The sequence below is a fragment of the Rhinolophus sinicus genome, chromosome 7 (assembly GCF_057876585.1).
Source record: "Rhinolophus sinicus isolate RSI-liver-muscle chromosome 7, RSI-T2T, whole genome shotgun sequence".
In the NCBI taxonomy this organism is placed as follows: Eukaryota; Metazoa; Chordata; class Mammalia; order Chiroptera; family Rhinolophidae; genus Rhinolophus; species Rhinolophus sinicus.
The window spans coordinates 46,466,746-46,488,327 of NC_142507.1; the positions used below are offsets into that span (position 1 = coordinate 46,466,746).

General features: G+C 39.8%; 2 protein-coding genes across 13 annotated transcripts in view; both read right to left on the reverse strand.

Annotated features, from left to right (window-relative positions):
- Positions 1-310: 310 nt before the first annotated feature.
- NRAS (NRAS proto-oncogene, GTPase) lies at positions 311-10,171 on the reverse strand. 3 transcript variants are annotated; one of them, XM_019730352.3, is made up of 7 exons: positions 10,020-10,171; positions 9,392-9,519; positions 7,243-7,421; positions 4,990-5,149; positions 4,288-4,410; positions 3,899-3,940; positions 311-3,789 (listed from the first exon to the last, which is right to left on the reverse strand). In XM_019730352.3, the coding sequence occupies exons 2-5, from the start codon at positions 9,500-9,502 to the stop codon at positions 4,291-4,293; spliced, it is 570 nt and encodes a 189-aa protein (XP_019585911.1). In that variant the 5' UTR covers positions 9,503-9,519; positions 10,020-10,171; the 3' UTR covers positions 311-3,789; positions 3,899-3,940; positions 4,288-4,290. The 3 variants fall into 3 exon arrangements, with proteins under 3 accessions (XP_019585911.1, XP_019585913.1, XP_019585912.1); XM_019730354.3 differs by lacking the exon at positions 3,899-3,940; XM_019730353.3 differs by lacking the exon at positions 3,899-3,940 and having other exon boundaries at positions 311-3,824.
- A 106-nt stretch (positions 10,172-10,277) lies between these two features.
- CSDE1 (cold shock domain containing E1) overlaps positions 10,278-21,582 on the reverse strand; it is a 36,192-nt gene continuing 24,887 nt past the window's right edge. For all 10 annotated transcript variants that reach the window (XM_019730347.3, XM_019730346.3, XM_019730345.3 and 7 more), the window contains 8 exons: positions 19,831-19,938; positions 19,047-19,222; positions 18,359-18,471; positions 17,214-17,333; positions 13,845-14,023; positions 12,822-12,985; positions 11,940-12,072; positions 10,278-11,576 (listed from right to left, as the gene is read on the reverse strand). In XM_019730347.3, the coding sequence (XP_019585906.1) occupies positions 11,529-11,576; positions 11,940-12,072; positions 12,822-12,985; positions 13,845-14,023; positions 17,214-17,333; positions 18,359-18,471; positions 19,047-19,222; positions 19,831-19,938 (1,041 nt within the window). In that variant the 3' untranslated portion in view covers positions 10,278-11,528. The remainder of the gene's footprint in view (positions 11,577-11,939; positions 12,073-12,821; positions 12,986-13,844; positions 14,024-17,213; positions 17,334-18,358; positions 18,472-19,046; positions 19,223-19,830; positions 19,939-21,582) is intronic.

Consider the following 21,582-nt stretch of genomic DNA (forward strand, 5'->3'; position numbering starts at 1 on the left):
TGCTCTTCCACTTGTACCAACACTGGTTGGTAGACTCTGCGGTAACACAAACATGAGACAAAAGATTTCCAATGGTAGTTTTAAGCACTTCATGTTAACATGAGAGAATTTTACATATAGCTAGGAATCGTGGTTATGGATCACCCCCAAGGTAATCATTTAAAGCAAGGTAATAATTTAAAGAGGGCTTTGGTGTATTTCATATTGAGGTAAAATGAGGAACTCGTATCTTCCAATACATATCCAAACGTCACAGCTGGGCCGGAAGTTGATGTTCACTTTCAATAAAGACACTTCAGTGGAAAAAAAATTTATAACTAAGCAAAGAACTTCCAGTTTTTATTTTTTAAACATTTAACAAGAAAAATATTCAACCAAATTTTTAAAAATTAGGATGGATTAATTTACAATAAAATAGACAACTTAAATCATCAGCCCTTTCATTTAGGGCCAAGGAGGCCAATCCTTCCCATTTGAACAGCAGAATTGCACAGTTGATGATTTTACCTATTTGATGGCACAGAAATAGAAAAGTCATCCACCATCCACTGAGATCATCCCTTCCCTCCAGAGTAGATAGAATTCATACAATTGCTTCTTAGGTCAGTACTCAGGCTTTTATAAATTGCCAGTTATATTTTGAAATGTATCTACAACTACTCTGATAACGAGAACACTTTTAAAACCATTCCTATAGGAAACACCTTACAATAATTTTGTGGCACACTGGATAAGAAACAGCAAAGATGAAAAATAATGTACAAGAATTATAGCCCCTTGTTTATAGAAACCACCCAAATAAAATACTTTCCCTAATTAATTATCCTTGCTTCTTGTCATTTATTAGCAGAGATGAGTTACAAGAAGCAGAATGCACCATATTTTGGTTCTTGGTTGTAGCTGCCAGCTTAAGAGTTCGTGACTGTAAATGTAAAGTAAAATGTGATTATACTCACAAATTCTGGAATGGGAAAACAACAAAAGATCCCTTTAAAGTGTTTCTCTATTCTTGCTTTCAAGTCAAGACAAAAAATTCACAGCAGTTTAAAGGATGATGAACGACTAAACGTGGGGCCCACTAAAATACATGTTGAGAATAATTTTACCCATTACACTCCTAATAAGTATGGTATCCTATTACCAAGTAACAGCCTATGGTGAGCTGTTGGAGCAAACACAGCATGTAACAGATTAGGCATGGTAGCTGTAGCCTTCAGACAGAACATCTTACGTGCACACTCCTGAATGTGCAACCTTCAAAACACAAAGTAATGTGTAATTTATGACAGCTGGCCAGGCACTTAACTTGGGGAAAGAGACTTCCAGATTTTGAGGTAAACTAGAATTGTTTTCAGCAATTACAAACACATTCCTAAAACCACATTTTAGACCGCACTAACAGAAGGTGTTCAGCATTTAACTGTAACTTTGTCAGTCTACTGCGCCAAAATTCACACCTACGAGTAACTTCTTCAGAAGCTATTAGGAGAACATTTTCAAGTCTGATTTTTGGCCCCATTTAGATACTTCTGTGCTTACAACATACTGGGGAAAACTATAAGGTACATACGTACAAAGGTTATGGGAACAAGAGCCCCCAAATCAGTATCTTTTCCCCTAATTTGACATTAGAAAAAGTGTCACACTGTCATTCACAGAGACAAGAGGAAGACAACAATGACAACGGAGGTGACAAGCCTCAATCCAGCCCCAAGAAAAATGAGAGCAATGCTCCCCAAGGAGCAGAAACAAAGCAGCAGAGTTTCTGTTCACAGCACTGTGAAAGCTCTCAGAATTAACACTAAGAGCAAACTCTCCGAGTTTATTATACTCTCGGCACAGGTGTCTATTTCGTTCTCTCCTCTGAATTCATTTCAAGGCAACGTGGAGTTTGCTTTACTAAGTGGAAATTCGTATCAGAAGATGGAGGACCTCAGTAAGTATTTACATGTTAAAAGATGAGAACAGAAAGCCGCCATTTTGGAACTATTCTTTTATCAAAAGTTATCTAATTCTAATTTTCATTAGAATTACCAGGGATTTATTTGCAAATGGCAAAGCCAAGTCTCCAAATCATAATTAATTATATTTTCCATTCCCTTCTCAAACAGCAATTCCAATCCAAAGGCTACTTCTTGTTCTGAACGAACTCATCAGTTTTTGCTATCTCGTATGCACAGGCTTATTAATCAGCATCCTGGTTGAAACCCTTCAAAGAATATAACGGATCAAGAAAATGTTTTAAAATTTTGATCTGAGGCACCCTCATTCTCAAAAACACAATGAGGAAAAATACGGGCTTAGAGTTTCCATGTAGCCAAAAAAAGTCTAGATACCTTATTTATAAGGACTTGTAAGCTGACCATTCTCAGGATACCAAGTTTTTCCAGTCGTGGTAAAGGATTTGTGCTAACTGACCTCTTCTTTCATTGTAGGACTTATCAGCATACACTGGGCAAAGCTGCTAGCTGGAGTTACTGACCAGCGTAGTACACAAACATGGAAGAATTTCTCTCTCTGGCCTGCTAACCAGCTTGCTCAAGTTTTGAAACGGTGACCCTGGTCCATTAGCACCCTTCTTTACTCAACTGAAACAATTAATCAAACTGCAGTTGCTGTGGGGGGAGGGACAGAGAGGGGGTGAGAGGGAGATTGAGAGCAATTATATACATCAGTAAGATACCATGATATGCCATGAAAATGTGCCTGTTAATATATTATGTCTGAGGCTTGAAAAACCATTGATCATTAAATAAAACTGCATCAAATTCTTAGTTTTGAACACCTGCAAATGTAGAGCTTTCTGATATGACCCAAATTTAAACACGAATTGAAGTTCACTGAACATTAGATGATCAGTAAGCTAGAAGAAACAAATTACATACATTTGTAGGTAGTAACCTACAAAAAAAAAAGTGGAGCGTAGGTAAAAATTAAGTGAAATTATTTATAATTGTTTCCAGTTTCACCTTTCTCTTGGGAGAGCCTAAAACCAGGTCTCTGGGAAGCCAACTTCATCCATGTAAGAAACGGCATCTGCTATCGTATCACTGTCTCTTTCCCTCAAAGGTAGACAGGTCAGAGATCTCTGAGACATTCATTTTCAGGTACAATGGTTTTTGAGACATTTACTCCACTGACGTATTGTACAGGAAGTCTACAAATCACGGCTAGGAAAAAGGCACTTCAATGTGAAAGTTAGATTTAATTGCATGAAAGGCAAGAAGACTAGGATAGACTCCAAAGTCTGTATTCACTTTTGTATTTCGGAATACAGAGCAGATGCCCGTTAATGGAATATAGCCAACAACTCGACAGACAAACCAAACAGCAACATCAACTATATTCCCAGCAAAACAGCAATGTATGACACTTCTCCAGAAACCAACCGACTTCCAAGTTCAAAAGTAAAAACAAAAACAAAAAAAATAACCAGCAGTTGCTCCTTTAGAGCTCAAGACATTGTTTTCTATAGAACATCACGTCTACAGTTTGGCTCCCTGTTTCAGAGCACGAATTGCTTTTCAGATGAAAAACCTGGGGTGGCAGAGGTGTGTCTCTGTGTGTTTGGTGAGAACGCAGGCTGGAAAAGTACTGGGGAGGAACAAGAGGTTCATTTCTCTGGTCAGACAACCAAGTGAGGAGGTAGTTATTCTGAGAACTTCTTAAGAGAGAATATTGTACTGATCTACTGAGAGTTGGGGAAGTAGTGGGCACTTCTTTGTGAGACTGAAGATAACGACAGGAAAACTTCTCCTCCAGGAAGTCAGGACCAGGGTGTCAGTGCAGCTGAAATGAAGACAGAATTTCTGTGTAAATGTCACCTAGAGAATGTAAGAAAAACAAAGTGAAGAAATCAACACGAATGATAAGACGTTCAGTTCCAAAGTTGTCCTACCTTGACAGTGGCTCTTTTCTGATGCTAGAACTTTAAAAGTATCTGTAAGAAAAGAACACACCCTGTCATTATCATCTAGCTTCGACGTAGTGATTCTTCAAACTCCTGGTCAGCGTCAGTAACATGATATACACACATGTCACAAACATTGTCTTCTAATTTATAATATTAAAAATGTAACGATGTCTGTAAAATAATTAAATGTTTTAAAAGCAGTTTAGACCTCTCAGTACTCTCACAAAAAGGGCTCCATAAGGAAAGTATTTTAGTTAAGTGAGCAGAAATTCTCAGTTAAGTCACAATAGAGAAAACGTAACAGCAACTCTGCTCCAGACTGCCTGACGCTAAATAATACAATTTATAATCATGTCAAGAGAGCACATGCTCACCTGTTACATCACCACACACGGCAACCCCATGCAACCTTGGGTGCCATCATCACTGCTGTTGAGTTTTTTCATTCGGTACTGACGTATTTCTCTTACCAGTGTGTAAAAGGCATCTTCGACACCCTACAAAACAAAGAAAATGATAAAGACAGCGTAACAGACACAATACAAATTGCAAGCGCCCTCTCATTTGGACTTCTTTATGTGGATTTAAAATTTCCATTATTATTGGCTGATAAAATAGGGTGGTCTAGAAAGATGACACTAAATTTAGCATGCTTATGGAATCACGTTAACATACAAATGGCACATTTTTGGGGGAAAAAACACAATTCAAGCAAAGGAAAATTGTTAATGTGGGACAAACGAAACTACCAGATCTAAAGAGTTCACCCAGAAGAACTTAAGCCCTAAACAGTGGCTGGTGTTGATGAAGAAAGGACAAATGCTTATAAGTATCTTTCATCAAGGGTGTTCATTTCAGCAATGCTTGTGCATATTAATGAGGGAGTAAAATGCCACACCAGAACATTAACAAGTTCATTTCAGGTTTACACTGAAGATTAAGAAACTAAGAAACTAGAACACCATTAAAAATCCGTAACAACAAAGAATTTGGATCACATCTCTAGCAAAACGTCAACCTGCCAAACTATTCTGCCTTAAACAAAGCCTTGCCAGATGCTGAAAGCTGCAGTATACCTGTCTGGTCTTGGCTGAGGTTTCGATGAATGGAATCCCGTAACTCTTGGCCAGTTCGTGGGCTTGTTTCGTGTCCACTGTCCTTGTTGGCAAATCACACTTGTTTCCTACTAGCACCATAGGTACGTCATCTGAGTCCTTCACTCGCTTAATCTGTTCCCTAAAATAAGCAGTATGTTGTAACAGAAGCTTTGTGGAAGGAATACACAGCTAGAGCAAAAAAGGAATGTAACAAACTTTATCTAGCCCTGTTAGCTTCTAGTAGTTTCACTCTCCACCCCGCCGCCCCCCACTACTTATAAAAGACCTTGTGTAATGAGGAGACTGGTTTATTCAGCAGCCATTGGGAAGCCAAGTGCCAGGTCACCTCCGAGTGGAAACACGTAGCTAGTCCATCGTGACACATGGCCCTATTAGGCTCCTTGATTCTTCCATAGAGCTTGGCTCTGGATTTAATTGGCAACTCTAAATCTCACTGTAGATTAAGGTCCAAAGTACAAAAAGTTCACTGCTTCTAAGTAACTTTCTGAAGTTCCCTTGAGAGTGACGGTATTTAATGGAAGATGATCTATGCATTTCTCTAGATGAGTGGAGTCCAAAAGCTTCCAACAAAATTATAACTGGAAGTCCAAGATATAAAGTAGAAAACACCAGAATTGCTCTTATTAAAGGGGATCTAAAGGATCTGGAAGTCCCAACTGAGAGCACACCCTCAGTGACATGCAAGACATATTATAGAGTTTGGAAATTATTGCTCTACTCTCTTTTTTTTCCCAAGTCAAGCTGTTGTCCTTTCAATCTTAGTTGTGGCAGGTGCCGTTCAGCTTCAAGTTGTTGTCCTTTCAGTCTTAGTTGTGGAGGGCGCAGCTCAGCTCCAGGTCCAGTTGCTTTTGCTAGTTGCAGGGGGCGCTGCCCACCATCCCCTGCAGGACTCGAGGAATTGAACCGGCAACCTCGTGGTTGAGAGGACACGCTCCAACCAACTGAGCCATCCGGGAAGCAGCTCAGCTCAAGGTGCCGTGCTCAATCTTAGTTGCAGGGGGCGGAGCCCACCATTGCTTGAGGGACGCGAGGAGTTGAACGGGCAGCCTTGTGGTTGAGAGCCCACTGGCCCATGTGGGAATCGAGCCAGAAGCCTTGGGAGTTAGGAGCATGGAGCTCCAACCGCCTGAGCCACTGGGCTGGCCCCCACTCTACTCTCTTGACCAACACCGTCCAACAGAACATTTCCCCATGGTGGCAATGTTCTATATCTGCGATGTCCAACTATACCCACTTGTCACATGTAGCTATTGAGAAGTCGGTGGCTAATGTGGCCAAGAAACGGATTTTTCAATTGTATTTCATTCTCATTAACTGAAAATAACTACATATCGGTTGTGGCTACCATGCCGCAGAGCACGGCTTTAGACTCTACCCTTGGATTCCATGCAAAGTCATGTATCAAAACTGTATTACACTGGCTGGCTGCAGAATTGAGCTTCGGGGGTGACGACAGTGGCCTGTGTTAAGCGATAATATAAGACAGTCTAAGAGAAAAAATGACTTCCAGAAACTCAGCAAATATGGATTAAGTGCTTGGCAAGTGCTGGGCATTTTATTAAGTACTGCTATCACTTCCAGAAAGGAAATGGAAAGTAGAGTAAGTTTAGGAGAAAAACCACCCTATTCAGTTTTGGACTATTAATAGTTCGTTTCTGTGAGCAGACATTTCACGTGGATGGGGCATAAGCCAGGACTCAAGGCCGCAGGCAGAACACCTGCATAAGCTTTACTATGTGATAGGCACTGTTCTGAGTAATTTACAGACGGTGCTGAAAAAATGTATACACATTTTAAGAAAGGAAAAAACTGTATTAAAATTGTAATACAACGAATGACGCTAGCGTTCATTTGATTAATGCCATCTTTTGAGCAAACATCATACTACGCATTGCTACGTAATTGAATTCAACTTTGAAAAGTAATACGTAGATAACATCTCTTAAAATGTGCACATTTTTTTGGTACCCTGGTATTTATTCACTCGTTTAATTTTCACGACTCTTGGCAGGTACTATTATCTCCATGTTATAGATAAGGAAACTGAATATTAACTTTCAGTAATAAGCCCCGATCCACAATATCCAACAACCGAAAACCAACTGTTTATAATTATAAAAGCTCTAGCTTTCCTAATGTGGTATCCTCAGCCCACTACAAAGCTTCAGAACACACAGCTCATCCTTCCAGAAAAGGTAATGCTCCTCGTACCTGTAGAGGTTAATATCTGCAAATGACTTGCTGTTATTGATGGCGAATACACAGAGGAAGCCCTCGCCTGTCCTCATGTACTGGTCTCTCATGGCACTGTACTCCTCCTGACCGGCTGTATCCAGTATGTCCAACAGGCAGGTTTCACCATCTATAACCACCTGTTTTCGGTAAGAGTCCTGGAGGTGTGGAGGGGGGGTCGGGGAGAGAGGGAGATTCCATTTTTATGCAATGCTATTGCCAAGGTTAAATAAGCTCCTACCCAAGTCCATTTCTGTCTCTCTGGTTCGTCCCTCAACCTGCTAATATATAACCACAAACAGAAAGTGCTTAATGTCTCCTTAGGAAAAAGAGCCCCCAATCCTATATGCCTGCAGGAAGGAAAATGTGGACACTCTGTTCCTGGAAAAGACGCAAAAAATGTGGTAATTCAAAAGACAGCTCTGTTGCAGTCAGACTGGAGATTAGGTTCACAATGTATTTAACTGAACTTTTCTTATTTGAGTTGTTTACTGTACATTTAGCATTCTAAACGTACCTCCACCAATTATAACCTGGCCTTGGTTACAGGGTCGCCTGTGTTTATGACTAAACACACAAATGCTTTTTATTTCAGACAAGGTTATAATATCAAAATATTTTGCTCATCATGAAACACTGTACTTTTGGGAAACATTCCTCAAATTCCTAAAGATTCCAAATAAGGTATAGTTAATAATTCCTCAGACATACATAGATCATAAAGAAAAACAAACTTTCAAATTTGGCTCAAAAGCAAAAGTTTTACTTGTATTTTAATACTTATGTTCTGGAAATTCAGGTCAAAGAAAATAACCTCATCATACTTAGTAAATATTTGACTCCAGAAACAGAATTTGACCTATTTTCCCAGCCCTCTGCAACTCACTTCATTGTAGGACTGTAATATACTTTCAAATTAACACAGAATTCACACCACCAAAACTTCTTAGAGCACGAAATATGGTCATGTGTATGACTGTTCTGAGGTGAGCAAAATAAAAATCATAAAGATAGGTTTTAGGCAAACTAATTTATAACAGAAGTCAGAGAAGTGGTTATTTCCTGGCAGGTGAGGGAGTTTACTGACTGCAAAGGGCACACGAGAACTCTCGGGGGCACTGGAAATAGTATATTTTGATCTGAGTGGTGGTTACGTAAATGTATACAAATTTAAAAAGTCACTGAGCTGTAGATATAAGATTTACGTATTTTACTGTATGTAAATTACCCCACAATAAAACTCTAAAAAATATTAAAAGGTTCTATTAATACTAAAACTGTTAAGCCTAAAACAAAGGTTTTTGCCAAGAGCCAAGGACTAATTTTTAATAATGGCCATACTCGAATTAACTGGCACTAAACACTCAGCAGCTGGATGGTAGGAAGACCAGGGTGTGGATTAAAATAAAATAATCTCTCCAGACATTTCCAAATTGAATAAAATTATAAAGCCTTTTAAAGGACTTTAAGCCAATCAATCTGTAACATGAACTCCCTTGAAAACAATAGAATTTTTAAGTAGCATTTATGCAGTGCTTTACCATTCCTAAAAATTTAAACATACAATTTGATTTTTCACATCCCTGTGTGGTAGGCAGGACAAGCTTATGGTAATTTAATAGATGAGGAAAATGAGGCTCAGAATGATTGATTCGCTCAATATCACATAACTAAGCAGACTGCAGAGATGGAAATCCTAGGTACAGTGACTCAAAATCCCACGTTCTTTCTACCCCAATCCAGTCTCAGCTGCTTCAATTAGCTAAGAAATTAAAATTGCAGAAGACCCAGATCTCAGAATCCTTTATCTCCATCCTATTATTCAGACAGTTGCTCTCCCCGTGGCCTGTGTTTGTGTTTAATAGAGCAGTGGTATACGAAGAAACGAAATGAGTTCAATACTGCATTTGCAAGTTTACAGACCGTTAAAAACTGTAAACTTTTTCGAAAATCTTCAGCAGCTAATACAAATGAACTCTTCTCCACAAACAAGGAAAGGTGTACTTGACCGTACTACGAAACACAGTACCCAAAGTAACTTTCCCCTTTCTCTCCTGATTATTCCTTTAGCTCAAGGGTGAGGGTGAAACGAGAGAGGTAGAGTCAGTGGACTACCACTGGGCCTCACCTCTATGGTGGGATCATATTCATCTACAAAGTGGTTCTGGATTAGCTGGATGGTCAGCGCGCTTTTCCCAACACCACCTGCTCCAACCACCACCAGTTTGTACTCAGTCATTTCACACCAGCAAGAACCTGTGGGAAATCAGCAATTAGGGTTAAATGGCGAGCCACATCCACAGTGCTTCAAAGATTTTTATAATCAATAGTAAAGCCAGAGTTTGAAATGTATCGGTTTCATACACGTGACCCTCCACTTGGTTCTCAAAAGTGATTCAGCAACGCAAAAGCACTTGCAGGTCACTGTGGGGCTCGGAATTCTGGATCACAGTCTCCTCACTACCCCCACCCTCAACTATTTTCCAACAGTCCTTGGGCCCCGCCCTCAGCCTAAGGTAAAGGAAACCCCCCCTTCCTGCACTTCCCGCACGTCTTCTCGGCTCTGGGGGGCTGCCTCTAGGCCGTCCCCCCTTCAGATTCTCCTGCCTGTGGCCCAAGAACCCTCCCGCAGGGATCCGAGCGGAGGACCCCCGCCTAGGGCCTTTGTCTCCAGCGCCCAGGTTCCGCTCGATTCCCCGCAACAGCCAGACGCGTGTACGCGCCAAAGCCCCACGCTACGCACACCAGAGCCTTACCTCAAGCTCCGGTGCCTCCGCTGCCAACAGATTTACAACCACAACCGGGAGAAATGTTGGAGACCCCGGAACCGCCATGAACAGCCCCCACCAGGGAGCGGCACTTCCGGCCCCGCCCGCTACGTAATCAGTCGGCGCCCCGGGCGTCCGAGGCCCCGCCCCGGCCACGTGGGCCTCCGAGCCAGGAGTCGTGCGGGAAGCCGCACCCAGACCCGCCCCTCCCACACAGGACGTTGCAATAATGAAAGCGCTAGGTGCTAGTGTCTCAAAAATCAGTAAAACTTTATTCGCTTCCATTCTTTCGCCATTAACAGAAAACTGGAGAAAGCAAAATTGTTTTGTTTACAAAGATAAATGGCCTCTTTACCCAGAGATCAAAACCTCAAACGACAACGGGGAAGATAAAAGCGCCCTCCCCCACATCCCCTGAGCTGACCCTTGTCATCTTGCGGACAAAGCCTTCATTCCACTGGCCAGGGACCCTGTCCTGAATGTGGCCAATTCAAGATGAGGGCTAAGAAATCAGACCAATCCATTCCCGTGATATAAAGTCGAACAGAAGCTACACCAAGGGTCAAGTGCCTGTATTTTTACAGGACACAGGAACCAGGCGGCTACTTATAAAAAAAACAAGATTCATTTCAGGCACAACTTTTTTATTTTTTTTGTTTTGTTTTTAAATCAGTAAAAGAAACCGGGTCCTAGAAGCTGCAGTGATCTAAGCAGCAGCAAGTTTGTGCATTCCGTCCTTTTTGTTTTTTGTTTAAATATGTTTAAATTATCACACTGCTGGCACACCTCATTTGCATGAAATTCTGCACCATACATACTAATTTAGTCAAGTTTACCCCCCCTCCCATCCCAGGAAAAAAAACTACTCTGGAAGATAATTTTCATTGAAATCTAACCAAACTTTGTTAAGTGGACTGTGACAAGATTATAAATGATATGAAAAATAACATTTTAACATTTGGCCATCAACTTAAGGAAATGGTATGCCTATACAAATTTTTGTAATTTTTAATATATTCTACCCTCATATGGTTCTTAGAATTAAAGCATAATGAACAGGAAAGAGAATGCAACTGAGTGATAAGGCAGAACATCTTGCCAAAAGTAATGAAGGTAGAGTATATACTAAATATCAAGTGCAGAATTTCATAGGGCCAACAAGTTAACAGTCTATATTTTTCACTTACACAGGCAAGTGGAGTTTGCAATTACCAGTTGCGTTAAATGCACCAAATAAAGCTCCTAAAATTGATACTATAAGGCGCCACCTTTAAGTTTTCCAGGCTGCAACTGTGCATAATTTTAAAATGGTTTTCTTAAATTTATTTATTTCTTTTTTTAAACATAACACGAGGAAGGTGTTAAAACTGGTGTAATAGCTCAATAGAATAAGTATTCCAGATTTTGGGAGGGATGAAGAGGGAGATATTCAGAACCCTTCACCAGAATCCCCCCAACTTGATCATAGTGGATTAATGATGTGCTTTGTGGATGTGGTTAGTCAATGACACCGGCCTGACGGATCTTTCTTTCTGCACCAAATCCCTGTGAAAAAAATAAAATTGCAGTTAATGATACGAGTGTGAGTGCATGACAATCCCAGTACATTCACAATTCCAAAAGCATTACTTTTAACCATCTAAACCACCACCAATTCTTTCCCAGAGGAAATCTATAGTAAACCCTCCTGATCTATTACCTAAACTAGGTCCAAAGCATCAGGAAAATCAAGAAATGTGCTTCTAAGAGCAAGCAACCATTATGTTGGGGGCTGAACCAATGTCTCGGGAGTCCTAACTAGTTATAAGCAATATTGGAGCTCCTACAACTCTCTGAGATATGCTGAAATAGGATCTCAAGTACTATGCTGGTCTGTCAGTTTCCCCCAACCCGTGTATGCCCACATACCATCGAGTTATCTGGTCCCCTTGGCTGACGAAGAACCATTAGGCGAGGAGCACTGGCATCATCCACGGAGATGTTCTTCAAGCGATTGACCAACCGATCAGGTCGTGGAGCTGCAACAGCCTTGGGACCCTCGCTGTAACAAAGTCAAGAGGTGAGCAGAAGCGACCCTTGGTGGGAAGAAAGCAAGTACTTGCACAGTGTGTTTTCCACCTAAGTGCCCAAATGACTCAGTTTTAATGAGAGGGGAACTCTTGCCTCATCTAGCCAGCTAGCTAGCAAGACAGGACAGACAAGTCTGTTTGTGTTTTATTCCCAACTCCGGGTGTATTAACGCACAGGAGCTGGGAGAAATCATCTGGGTGAGGGTCATCCCTAGACTGGTCTGTAACCACAAAGTCCAGTTCCATAGACACATAAAACAAGGTAGCAGATGTGAAGAACCTTAGAAAAGTTAAATATTAAGAAACATTTTTAGAGACTCCCGGCTTCTCTCCCGGTAACAATGTTATTTAAAAAATAAAAAAGCAAAGAACACATAGAACCAGAAGTGCTGAACTATAAAATTAGACTGTTAAGCAGCAAATGACCTAGAAATAGCTTAATGAAAGAAAAACAGCTAAGCAGAATCGTTTAAGAACCAGGACTACGTCTTTTTATATTTAAGATCTATTACACAGCAAGCGCCCCATTAATACTTTAAGAGACCAAAAGACTAGACAATGAAGACTGGAAGTAAAAAAGACACAGGAAGTATTAAGAAATAACCAGAAGTGACAGAAGTGGATTAAAAACAGAGATGGAAACTAAAGAAATGAGACAAAGCAGAGGTCACAGAAGTGGAGAGAGAGTCCAGGGAGATGACCTACTAATCGAACAACTCACCAGACTCGCCACACGTTACAAGCACTGCACTTGCCAGTGCGCTGATTAAGAATCACTGAGAATTCCACCTCATCTCCAGCCTGAAGCTCAATGCCATCCTGAACTTCTTTCACATGGAAAAAGAGCTTCTTGCTGTCTCCTACTTCATAGTTAATGAAGCCAAACTGAAATGGAAAAAGGGGACAGTAGCTATAAAAAAAAAAAAAAAGAAAAAAAGAAAAAGGAAACATACCACAAGGGGAAGAGCACGTCACTCTGAATGAAACACAATGTGTAGCCCTAACTAACGAGGGTTATAAAACACGGTATTAAAGCTGGCATTCCAGTTCAGCTACCTGTGCTAGAACACACTAGCAACATATGGGTCTGCAAAACTTGGCAGGGAAGAAATCTATCTCTGGAATCACTGTCACTGACTCTCTACCATAGCCTGAGTGAAGCAAAGAAAGAAAGGTTGCTTTGTGCCTTCATATATTATATAAGTTTTTTAATTATGCAAAATCATTAGGGAGCTGTTACATGAACACATGTATTGTTTTGATCACTTCTGGAATGTAGTTGGGTTATAGTATTATAAAAAAATAGCCGTATAAAATGTTTTATTTACAGTACTAATATTAAAAAAATGTCTTCTGAGGACTCACAGGGATTTCCTTGAGATCTCAGTACCTGGAATAGTTAAGCTTATTTTATGAACATTTCTACTCGTGGTTTCTTTCTTTGTGTGATATGCCAAAGAAGCTCCGAGCTAAAGTATACAACATTTTAGTCTTTTTAGAAAAAAATCTCACTCCAAGCTTATTTTCCCCATGATATAATAATGTTAGTTATTAATACTGCCTTTTTTTTGGGCTAATATCACCATTTTTTTCTTTTCATATAGTTTTCTTCATGTTTTTACAAGCTACCTCAAATCACTGAAAAAAGGGTAAAGTAGAAATAAAGATCAAATGAATATTGGTGGTTCTCCCTTGGCTGAAAAAATTTCCAAGTTTTGGTTACTGTTTGGTTACGACCACTTACCTGATCTTTCACACACTCCACTGTGGCCCTCCGCAGGGGTGTGATGTTGTAGGCCATAGTCTGTGCATTTTGGCCCAGGACACACAACTGGAACTTGACGCTCTCCCCTTTCTGCAGGCAATCCCCTTTGTTGGCCATTCCAACTATGCCAAATGGATAGACCTCACCTTTCATGTCCCCTGTTAAGGAGAAAAAGATACGACGTTTGCAAGTTAATACTTCGAAATAGCCCTTTGCCGATGATTCTAATTAATTTCTAAGTTGCTAAAAATGTATTACATTCCCTAAAAATATTTTTTACACCTGAGATGTTCTTTTTTAAAGCTTAAATGAAACCCTAAATGCTAACTACTACAATGAAAATAAACAAGAACCTGTAGCTCATTATTACCTTACTAGCTAATGAACAGTTTTAAATGACCTTTATGAAATTAAAAATAACCCTACCACTCAGTCTCATTACCTAAATATTTGAGCTTTTTAACCACTATGGGTTACTAATGTGATACACTGAATTATCTTGTTCCCAAGTTCACAATATGAGCCAACCAGTCGAAAATATTTCTGAGGGCCAGCCTGGTGGCTGAGGCGGTTAGAGCTCCATGCTCCTAACTCCGAAGGCTGCCGGTTCGATTCCCACATGGGCCAGTAGGCTCTCAACCACAAGGTTGCCAGTTCAATTCCGCTAGTCCCGCAAGGGATGCTGGGCTCCGCCCCCTGCAACTAAGATTGAACATGGCACCTTGAGCTGACCTGCCCTGAGCTCCTGGAAGGCTCAGTTGGTTGGAGCGCATCCTCTGAACCACAAGGTTGCCAGTTCGATTCCTTGACTCCTGCAAGGGATGGTGGGCAGCGCCCCCCGCAACTAAAATTGAACATGGCACCTTGAGCTGAGCTGCCGCTGAGCTCCCAGATGGCTCAGTTGGTTGGAATGCGTCCTCTCAAACACAAGGTTGCCGGTTCAACTCCCGCAAGGGATGGTGGGCTGTGCCCCCTGCAACTAGAAAACGGCAACTGGACCTAGAGCTGAGCTGTGCCCTCCACAACTAAGGTTGAAAGGACAACAACTTGACTTGGAAAAAAAGTCCTGGAAGTACACACTGTTCCCCAATAAAGTCCTGTTCCCCTTCCCCAATAAAATCTTTAAAAAAAAAATATTTCTGACCCATACCCAACTGGGCATTAAACAATAAGACAGGCATAGACAAAGACAATGTAAATAAATTTCTTTGCCATTCCACCTCCTTTCTTTGTTCTGATTATGGCTCCCTCAAACCAATAGGCATCTTTCTCGTAAATCAGGGCTCAGCACACCTTTTCTTAAAGAGCTAGATAGTAAATATTTTAAGCTTATAGGTCATCTTGTCTCCGTCCCAACTATTCAACTTTGCCTCTGTAGTGAGAAACCAACCAAAGACAGTATGTAAACGAGTAGTCGTGGCTGTTTTAAAAAGACTGCTTATAAAAACAAGCTACCATATTTGCTGAGTTCTGGCCTAGAGTAAAAAGTTGGCTAGAGGTCAGGGCAGGCTAGGGATAAAATGGGTTAAAGAGTTCAGCTGCTTATCAATTCACCTGGATGGTGAATCTACTGAACCAACATAGGTGGAGAAAAAATTAGGTGCAAGTGGAAGCTTCAGAACTGCAAATGCCTTTAAACATTCTTTTGATTATAGGGGTAAATGATTTTCTTTTCAAACACACAGGAACCACAAACTTTGGGGAGATGCCTCCACCAGATGTCATACAGAAGGATTAGACACAGTGGTCTGATGCAGTGGTATTAATAGCAACTACCATTTATTAAACACACTGATTCACATCTAATCTTTACAGAACCTTCTGAGGTTGGAGATACTGTCCTCATTTAAAGATGAAGAAACCGAGCTAGGAAAGATTTAAGCAATTTATCCAAAGTTATAGAGCTAGGAAGTGGAAGAGCTGGTATTCAGATCTACCATGTTTTCCCGAAAATAAGACCCAACCAGACAATGAGCGCTAATGCATCTTTTGGAGCAAAAATTAATATAAGACCCGGTCTTTTAAGATGCATTCGGTCTTAAGAGCAGCTAGGTCTTATTTTCAGGGAAACACGGTAGGTCTACCCAACTCTAAAGCCCATGGTTTTATATCGAGTTACAGCTGTATTCCTAAACAAATAAAGAGTTCGCGCCAAGTGGGAAAATGCAAACTGTCTAGTTCCAGAAAACCCTAGGCTTAGAGATTTCAGAAAAGTTTCCTTTTCCACTAAAGCTGTGCTTTGGACTATATCCTGTAATAGCCAGTGTTGAGAATAAGTGGACTGGAGGTTTGGGAATGCCAAAGGAAGCAAAAGTGGCATGATAGAGGAGGGAGAAGGGGGAATCTGATGTTATCTCATGAGTTCAAGTTCATTGCCCATATCCTCTAGCTCTTTTAGGGGTATGGTGTCATCATGGCATTAGTTTAAAAGACTGATCTGCTATAAAATCAATTCATATTTGGAGGTGCGTACACAGTTGGGTATTGGTGCAATGTAAAACAGAAATTCCTAAGAACCTCATGAGGTAAAGAACAGGTTATAAAGGTTCATTTCTTTCAAATAACCTGCTCTTCCCCACTTTGTGTTCTTTCACTCCTAGATGACATAAGATTTATTGTGTTTGTGAGCCAAGCTATCATCTTGGCTGGAATTTCAAACACTCTCACCAACCCCAGTATTATGGTAATTTTGCTATTCTAAATCATCCAATACTACCTATTATCATTTCTACTGCAAACTTATTTTACACACCAAGTTGGCCTTTTGGTGGTAATTGTTGGGGGTAAGAGGTGGCACCAAAACTCAGGGAGTTCTTGAAGATGGAAGAAAAAAGCAGAAAATGAAAAATATACGGAGCCTTGGCCTAGAGAAAAGTAATAGGATCCCCATGGAACCCTAGCCATTAGGGAATAGATATAGTAACTTGCATAGGAAGCAAATGTTTGTAGAATTAAATGGTTACAAGGAACATTTGTTAGTACTGATGTAAATTACCAGTAAAGAGATGAAAACTATATAAATTGTACTAAACCAAGCCAACTGTGAATATACGATTATCACATGACATTAAATGTATATTTTTAGTTTAAGAGTTTGTTCTCAGTCTATTTCAATATAACTCAGAGTTAGTTGCACACATGTCATATGCTCACACAATGGTCATTTGTTCACATTTCCGAGGGACATAAAAATAAAAATTAAGCATGGGGGCGAGTCACTTTTCCTTAATTCAGTTTTTTAAGGAAGCTGAAAATAACTGCAATAAACACCATCATATTTTAAAATCTTCCCAAGTACTCATTTGAAGGAAAGCCCAATTTCAAACAATCTTACAGGAATGCTCTTACCTTCCTCCACGATCTCAATCATTCCTTGGTACTCAGTCTGTGTTGGATCAACACTCCTCAAAGGGCGAATGACTTTCCCCGAGTAGATGGTAGGATCTGCTTCCTCAGTAATGCCATTCACTACAAAACAAAAGTGTGTATACCTCTCACTCAACAATTTTATTTAAACTCTATCCCACAGGAACAAAAGCAAAATTCGTCAGAACAATTAACAGAAGATTGGTTGGTTGTCTGCTATTCTTGAAATATTTCTCAAGCACCATTAAAATACAGTTCATTTGTTTAAGGAATTAACAAGTGCTCATACTTAAAACATGTCTTGTTCTCTCACCTTTTCCAGGCGACCAAATTTCACCTTTTTAGTGAGGCTTTCCCTGGTCTCTAAAATGGCAACTCCAACACTTACATACTTTTCTGATTTATTTTATCTTAATAGTGTTATTACTATTTTTCTAAGCATACTACATATAACATTTCACTCATCTTGTTTGCCTGTATTTTCCACTTAAAAACTCAAGAAGGCAGGGGTTTGTCTAATTTCTTTACTGCTTTACCCCCAATACCCAAAATGTAGCAAGCACTTAAGATATTTACTGAATTAAAATGAACATTCTTGGCTGTCATTTCTCTAGGTCTCGCGAAGAGAAAGTGTTATTTGGGGAGTTTAGATGAAAGCCAAAAACGTAAGTTGCAGTTTTTTAATGTTGGAGATCCTAAATAGCAACAATTTTCTTAAGTTCCCATTATTTTTCACATTTGGACTCATTCGCCTCCAAAATGATGTTCTAGAGTAATGCCTCTCTCTCCAATCCCACGGAAATTTATTATCTTGGTTATTTTTTTAAGAGAACTGAATTGAAAAGAAACTTAAATAACCTAAAATACCTAAACCAGTGGTTCTCCAACTTCAGTGCACATCAGAATTACCTGAAGGATGTATTAGAACAAACTGCCACCCCCCTGAGTTTCAGCAGGTCTGGGGTGGGGTCAGAGAAGCTGTATTTCTAACACGTGGCCAGGTGACACTGCTGGATCTGGGGCTCACACCTGGAGAACCACTGATGCGAACAATTGGATTTTCGCCCCCCTCCCACTTTGTCCCTCCTCCCCCAGCATAGACTGAGCAAGAAGTCACAACTCATTACCCGAGTGCGTTTTGTTGACTTTTTCTGCGCTGACTTTGTTTCCTTTGCCTTTGGACAAGCTGTACTCGACCACGTCCCCCAGTTCCAGGCTATCGACGTCACCAGAGAACTCACTAGGGGGAAAGGAAATGACATTTGAATACGCGATGACCACAAACAGCAGCAGCAAGTAGCCTTCACTTCTTGTACAGTAACATTCATGGTGTGCTAACCTACGCTGCATACTGTTTAAAGCACATTTATATGTATTGACTCATTTAAACCCCCGGAACCCACTAATGAGGAACGCATTTCAAGATAATGAAACGAAGATACCAGAAGGCTAATTTCATTCAAAGTTACACAGGTAGTCAGTGACAGAGCCTGGATTCAAAGTCGAACTATCCGGTCCTAAGAGCTCATGCTCTTAACCACTACGCTATACTGTAACACCAAATCAAGTGTTCAACTCTCTGGCAGCAACAAATAAAATAGTATTTTTTCACCGAAGCAGAAAGGCTTCTACTGTTTAAAGCAGGTATAGGCCTTTATCTTTTGGCCACATGTTCTCTATGTAAAGGCCGATGCTAACTTTTTACCAGTATGAAATTTGGGATTAAATAATATATAATCACCCAGTACTAAATGTTTTGACTCCAAAACCAAAGAACGAATAGTAAGCTCTAAGTTCCTAAAAGGCACGCCTCACCTGTAATGGAAAAAGATTTCCTTATCATGATTGGCTGTTTCAATGAATCCAAAATTATCCTTCAGAGTTGCCACGTAACCCAGGAGCCTCTTGGAGTTAGAATTACGACCTAAAAGCCGCACACAAGTTGCAATCTGCTGTCCAGGCTTCTGTTTGTCACTAATACTAAATTCAACCTGTGAAAAACATGGGTGCTCATTAACACCAGGTCATTTCCACACCACGCTCCTTAACTCTGACCTATAACTCCCCTAGACCATCTTCCCATTCTAAATATCCTTTGTAAATACTCTGATGAAATAGATTTTCACCCCAACCATTGTAACACTTCTACATCTCATTGCTCTTTTCACAAAGGATCAAATTTTGTCCGCCTGTGTGTGTTCCTTACAGATTCTTAATTTCTCTAGAGGGCTGTCAGAAAACTACACACTAAGTATGAGAAAAATGAACAGCAATGTAGAATCTTTGGTATGATTTTACTTTGATAATGTTTCAGTGACTGTTTTAACTTTCTTACCAATATTAATTTTATCGAAGCTAACTGATTTAGGCGTATCTTACCTAATGCTTAAATATGCCTCATTAAGCTTTTAACAGAGAGCTTGCTAGACTCTCTTCTATATGAATAAGCTGCTTTTAAACAGGAAAATGTTCATATATTATACTTGTAAGCACAAAAAAATTTCGCAAAACTTGGTAAAATTTAAAGAAACCATCTTGCAGGACTGATGAGTAAGACAACCTTTAACCCTCCCTCCTCAAATAAGCATAATTATCTTGCCTTATCTCCTATTTGAGGAGAAGTAGATCCTTCCACATCCTTGGCTTGAAAAGCAATGGTCAATTTCACCCCACAATCATCATAAGCAATAACACCATCTTCAGCCTCCTAAAGAGATACAGTCAGAATACAATGAAAACAACAACAAAAAAACAATATAAAAGCAGCTATAGTTCTTACACACCTTTGAAGCCAATACATTGGCACAGCTGCAGAAATTTCCTATTCCAGAATTCTCTAACAAGAACAGATTTCTTTTACGAATAAAAGATGGTCTTGCCTTAAGCCAGAACTGACTCAGTCTGTTTTAATTGGATCTTTTAGTCTTAAGAACCTAATTCTTGCTGTTAAGGAGGGAAACCTTACTGAAATTTTACAACACGCCCATTCTATACTTCTCAAGGCGAATCAGAAATCTGGGCATGATTATCAACTAGGTGGAAATTCTGTAGGGCAGGAAGCTTTTGAGTCTCCCATAGTACTTGCAGTGTTGTACATGTAACGTTAATCAATATGTATTTACCAATGCATGAGAATTTTATTTGGCACAGGATCTAGCACAGTTCAGAGCATTTTGATAATTTAAGCAGGTAAGTTATGTATCAATATTTTCACAATAACACTTAAATCACTGTCAAATACCAGAAAGATGAGCTCTTCAAAAGTCTAAGAAATTTCAGTTATGTCCTATAGAATCAAACAGTAAACAATGACAGTGTACAGCAATACACAAATTATACTGTTCCTATGGTTTCAACCATCATTTCTATGGGGATTAATTAATGCCCACATCCCTAATCTAGCTCTGACTCCTTTCCTAAGCTCCAGAACTCATTACCAACTATTACATATTCAAAACCAGTTAATTTATGCTCGTCTACCATTCACACTCCTTCTATAACTGCTATATGATAGTTATTGAACATTTATAATATACCAGATATTACGTTAAACACTTTGTATTATCAAATTAATGTGATTATAAAATTTTCACATATTTATCATCCCTCATTTTACAAATTAGCAGTCTTAGGATGCTACATCTGACCAAGATTATACAGTCAGTACAAAGTGATGCTGAGGGCTGGACTTTCGTTAAATGAAAAGTGGTGATGTTAGTGAATTCAGTCCTGACTCCAATGGTATCGACTGTTGTCAGTCAGCCAACGGCACAATCTCAGCATTCATTTTTGCTCTTAACTTTCTACCCATTAACCTCATCCGATAATATGCTATACACTAAGTATATTAGCGGTAAGATAGTCGCTGCTCAAAAAAAACCCAGCCTAGTAGAACAGATAAGATTCATCAACAGATGAGTGTAATACACTGTAATAAGCAGAATGAGAGAGGGGCTTACTAGGACACAGTGCTGGCCTGAGAAAAAAATAACAATGAAAAAGTCAAGAAAAAGTCTCACACAAAGGCCGTCTTCATCAAGCCAGTTTTGCAGACATTTGGGATGCAGGGCATTCCAAGAGCTAAAATTAAAAACAAGCCCCTCTGAATTTTATTTTTATTATTAATAGCACCATCTGCCACTTGTGAAATTCCTACTGTGGATTAGGCCCTGTGAGGGCTTTTTAAACAAAACAGGACACAATCATATTTTAAGTTTAAAAACTGAACCTCAAAGGTGAAGTGACTTCCCAAGCTACAAAATAAGTGGTAAGCCACATGCTATCCCTGCCTGCTCTTTCTTGCTCCTAAGTAGTTATTTCTAAAGTTACATTACTTTCCAGTAGCTCTCTA